Raw genomic sequence first — 4,759 nt, forward strand, 5'->3', positions numbered from 1 at the left:
GCCCCTCCCCGCACTCCGTGCTGGCTTTTGCTTCCCGGAAGGCTCTCAGCGGCACATTCTAACAGAATCCTCAGAACCGCCAGTGAAGGGGGCCACCTCTCGTTCAAACGTCCGCCGCCACGAGGGAAGGGGAGTGTTAAGGGCTCGAGACTGGCCGGCGCGGCCGGTAGCGGAAAGTCCCCATCCCGGACCCGGCTGGGGAGGTCGGGGTGCGGATCACCTGAGGCGGGAGTCGGAGGTGGCCAGGCTCCAGACTCCGTCTGGTGACTGTCGCCCAGCGCTGCTGAGCCCAGGGGCAGAGGAGCCCTGGGGGCCTCGGAGGGCCCCGGAAAAGCCCCAGGGCGAGGCATAGAGTGAGAGGAGCATGGTCACCTGTTCCCCCGGCAGCGTGGACCGCTCCTGACCGGTGTCATGAGGCCGCCCGCGATGGGGGAGACCACGGTCTCCCTCCAGGAGCTGGCGGACCTCGCCATCGGCACCCCCGAGGTGGGTGCCGTCAACTTCACGGCTCTGCACACGCTTATCGTGGCTATGCTCAAGAACCTCGGCCTCCAGGCCACCCGGGTCAACTTCGTGTCCCTGTCACCCGAGCCGAGCCGCTCTCTGGACTACTACCCGCGGCTCTCGATCAGCTCGCCGCACCTGCGCAAGTCATCCACAGGGGCCTCGGTGCCCCGGGAGCGAGAGCGGGAGCGGGAGCGGGAGAAGGAGCGGGAGCAGCGGGAGCGGCGGCGGAGCTTGAGCAAGACGGTGTCGCAGCAGGCGCTGGAGAGCCAGATGAGAGACCTGGACGACCAGGTACAGGACCTCAGTAGGCAATTCAAGACCATTAGCAGCCACATGCGGGGCATCGCCAGCCATGTGCAGCACATCGCCCAGGCCACCGGGATGGACGCTGAAACCCGGGAGTGGCTGGAGGAGAAGATCATAGGCATGGTGTCCCAGGATTCGCAGGATTCGCAGGCTAGGGTGGAAAAACCTGAAGTCAGCAGCCTGTTAAAACCTAGAATCAGCAGTCCCCAGGTGAGTGTACTAGGGATCCTCCCCAGGTTTCCCTCCAGGCCTGAGTCCAGACCTGCAGCTGGGGGGGGCTCCAGGCCTGGGGCGGCCTGGTCCCATGTGGCCCGTGCTCTACCTTGCAGGCCATGACGATGCTTCAGAATGTCATACAAGATGTGAAAGACCTGAAAGAAACCAACCCTAAGGTAAGAAACCCACCCAAGCTCCCTGAGTTGAAGCCCATGGGACACCCCACTTTGGGAAGCCCAGTGGGCCCCATCCCACACCCTTTCTTCCTGGCCCTGTTTAAGCCAGGCTCACTCACCACTTGCCACACACCCAAGGATGCTGAACTGACCCAGAGGGCAGCTGACAACTCCTCAGAATGTTCTTAGAGTGAATTCCCTTTTTAATAGAATAAGAACATAAGGAGATCATGTTGGCAGACAAAGGCCAGTCCGAATGGAGAGTGAGACCACAGCTCCTTGTGATTAAGACACAAGCCTGAGCAGGCAGGAGACAATTTCCCTTTCATTTCCTCTGTACACGCAAATTGTGCAGCCCCCACAGAACAGCAGGAAAGCAAGGCAGGTCAACTCCACTCAAGGAGGCAATGGGCACACGCCCATCTCTCAGAACTGTGTTTGCTGGATGGGAGGCTTTGAGAGTTGGGACAGGAGGGGAGGGATGCCAAACACATACTCGCCTGCATCACCCTAGCCACAACCCCAGCCCCACTCCCTTTGCACCAGTGAGCAGACTGGTGTGGGTAGTGGTCTCTGCTTTTCTTTTTAAAGTGTGGAGGGGTTTTTGTTTTGCTTTGCTTTGCGTACTAATCTTAGATTCTGGAGGTTTGCACAAGTAAGGAGCAATTTAAGTTTTAGAAATTTGCTTTGGTTCTTTGGAGGTGCTTTTCTTTTTAAACAGCACAGACATTCAGATGCTATTGAAGTACCTGTTACTTTTTGTTCCTTGAGAGCCCAAGTGGGCTCAGCCTGCAGTGCCAGGAGGCTTTGAGTGGGTTTTGTAGTGTGACATGAATGCCAGGACCAGGACCAGAGCTGCCCATCCCTGTAGCAGCGTTTGCTCTTAGCCACCAGCCCTCTGTGCCGCCCCCTTGCACCCTACTTCCCTTCCTCTTTTTGGCTGGGAAAAGAATTGAGAGGGCCTGGCTTCACCAGCCAGGTAGAAACCTCCCTGCGTGGTGGGCCACAGGCTGAGCTCCATCCCTGAACCCTTCTTCCAGGAACTCCTGAGGAGGATAGACAATCTAGAGAACGTGGTCAGAGCACGAGATGAATTCCTGGTAATCTCCATCAGTTCTGTGGGCAGGGGCCCTCCAAGGGGAGAAAGGATGGTTGTCCTTAGCCTGGCTCTCTTGGGGTTTGTCCAAGTTCCCTTCATCCCTCCAGGCAGGGTGGTGTGTGCTCCCTGCCTCCTCAGCCTCTGCCCCTGGACTGAGGGTGAAATCCTTCTCACTCCTGCCCGGTGCTCTACTGGGGCTTCACATGGGGAAAAGAGCCAAGGTCCGTCCCTAAAACTTCCTGGGATTAAACTAAGGGTTTGTGCGTTTGTATTGTCTGTGACTGCAGCAAGTAATGGACCGGAAGATGTCTTTGGTTCCTAACGAAGAAGTCACCATGGTCACCTGGGAAGAGCTGGAGCAAGCGATCACTGACGGCTGGAGGAAAACTTCACAAACAGTGAGCAGACTGGTGTGGGTAGTGGTCTCGGGTGGGGCCCTCAGAACACTCCCTCTGTACAACTGCACAAGCTCCTGTTATGTGGATGTTCATAGTTTACTTTACAAGTTCCAGATTATGGATCGTTTAAACATTTCTTCCAGTCTCATAACAATCACTCCAAGGTGATAGTCATACATGTGAGCAGGGTGAATTCCTAGAAGTGGATGTGCATTTGGCTCAGCTGTTGCCAGATTGCCTTCGGTGGGTGTTGTTTCAGTCCAGACACCACCAGCAGTGCAAGAGAGGATTTACTCCCCGACACCCCCCAGCACTGAACGTTAGTATCTAGATTTCTGAGCTTTGCCTACTGGCTGGAGAGAAGATGGTTGGTACATGAGTGTAGTTTTAATTTGCTTTTGTGGCTTTTCAAACTTCTCTTGTGGTCTGTCCCAGAATGCATGAGTCCTTCCACTATATGTGGACCCCAGTGCTCAATCCTGGAAATAAAACCTCTATGAGGTGCTCTTTGCTGATGGTGACTTTTGCACACAAGCACACTATCCAGACACAGTTCACCGAATCGTTTTCAAATCCACAACCTTTCTTCATCCTCAACATTTTCAAGTGGCCCTTGAAGACTAGGTTTAGCTGCTCTTTTGATCTTGACATCCTCCTGACTTTCTGCAAAGGGGATCCTCAAAACAGATCAACAGGATAAAGAGTAAGCCCTTTGGTGCCACCAAGTGGTCATCTTAGGGAGTGCTAAGTATTATCTGGGTACAGAAAACACCCTGCCATCTGGAATCCTATATTCTTCAGGAGTTGCAAGATGAACCCTGAAAACAAAAGGCAGGGTTGCCTAAAAAAAAAAAAAAAGAGGCCTCTGCTTTCGCCGCCTTTTGTTAGAAGCCCAAGTCTTCCTTACACAAACCACAATCATTTTTAGTGAGGACCTCGTTTTCTCAGGGTGTGAGCTGAAGACACATGTGAAAATTAAAAAATAAGTAAACATAAATGCCTTTAGATAATATTTACTTCTCCAGATGTTAGAAAACATCAGTGTTTTGACTGTTGCTCATAATCATGAACAACTCCAAAAGCAAATGAGAATAAGTATAAATATTAGAAGACTTTTGAGAAGCAAGAGAACAAGTTCTGGTAACAGCCCGTTCAACCACTGCGGAGAGTGGAATGAAAATGCCAGGGGTTCCGCTGCCTCTGGCTGAGAACGTGCAGTGGGTGATGGGGCCCTCTAACATAAAAGTAAGGTCAGGACTTTGAACCTGGGTGTTGCTGAGGTCAGTTACAGGCTTTCCCAGGTAGTGGCAATGCTGGCAGTTGTGAGGCTTGCCATCTGCCTGTGTCATGAGCAGACAGCCAGGATTGAACGGAGGACAGTGAGTCCAAGACTGCAATCTGTACAGAGAGGAGTAACATTCTGCATGGGGCCACCAGACTTGGCCAGGGAGTTGGACTTGATCTTGAGAAAAAGCTTCCTTGGTTTCTTGGCCAGTGTGTTGGCTCACACCTGTAATCCTAGCACTCTGGGAGGCCGAAGCCGGTGGATTGCTTGAGCTCAAGAGTTTGAGACCAGCCTGAGTAAGAGTGAAACCTGGTCTCTACTAAAACCAGGCTCAGCACCTGTAGCACAGTGATTACAGCACCAGCCACATACACTGAGGGTGGCAGGGTCAAATCCAGCCCAGGTCAGCTGAACAACAATGACAACTGCAACCGCAAATAGCCAGGTGTTGTGCCGGGTACCCATATTGCCAGCTATATGGGAGGCTGAGGCAAGAGAATCACTCAAGCCCAAGAGTTTGAGGTTGCTGTGAGCTGTGACACCACGTCACTCTACCGAGGGCAACATAGTGAGACTCTTGTCTCAAAAAGAAAAAGAAAAACCAGCTAGGCATTGTGACAGATGCCTGTAGTCCTAGCTACCTGGGAGACTGAGGCAAGAGGATTGCTCAAATCCAGGAATTTGAGGTTGCTATGAGCTATGACTCCATGGCACTCTACTGGGAGTAAGACTCTGTCTCAAAAAAAAAAAATATATATATATATATATAACA

The 4,759-nt window shown here is 52.5% G+C and overlaps 1 protein-coding gene across 1 annotated transcript in view; it reads left to right on the plus strand.

Annotated features, from left to right (window-relative positions):
* Positions 1-426: 426 nt before the first annotated feature.
* QRICH2 (glutamine rich 2) overlaps positions 427-4,759 on the plus strand; it is a 37,876-nt gene continuing 33,543 nt past the window's right edge. The window contains exons 1-5 of the mRNA XM_023511189.1: positions 427-669; positions 763-1,023; positions 1,143-1,205; positions 2,246-2,305; positions 2,592-2,733. Coding sequence (XP_023366957.1) covers positions 427-669; positions 763-1,023; positions 1,143-1,205; positions 2,246-2,305; positions 2,592-2,733 — 769 coding nt within the window. The remainder of the gene's footprint in view (positions 670-762; positions 1,024-1,142; positions 1,206-2,245; positions 2,306-2,591; positions 2,734-4,759) is intronic.

This window comes from Otolemur garnettii, unplaced genomic scaffold (genome assembly GCF_000181295.1).
Source record: "Otolemur garnettii isolate 467f Iridium unplaced genomic scaffold, OtoGar3 scaffold00018, whole genome shotgun sequence".
Taxonomy (NCBI): Eukaryota; Metazoa; Chordata; class Mammalia; order Primates; family Galagidae; genus Otolemur; species Otolemur garnettii.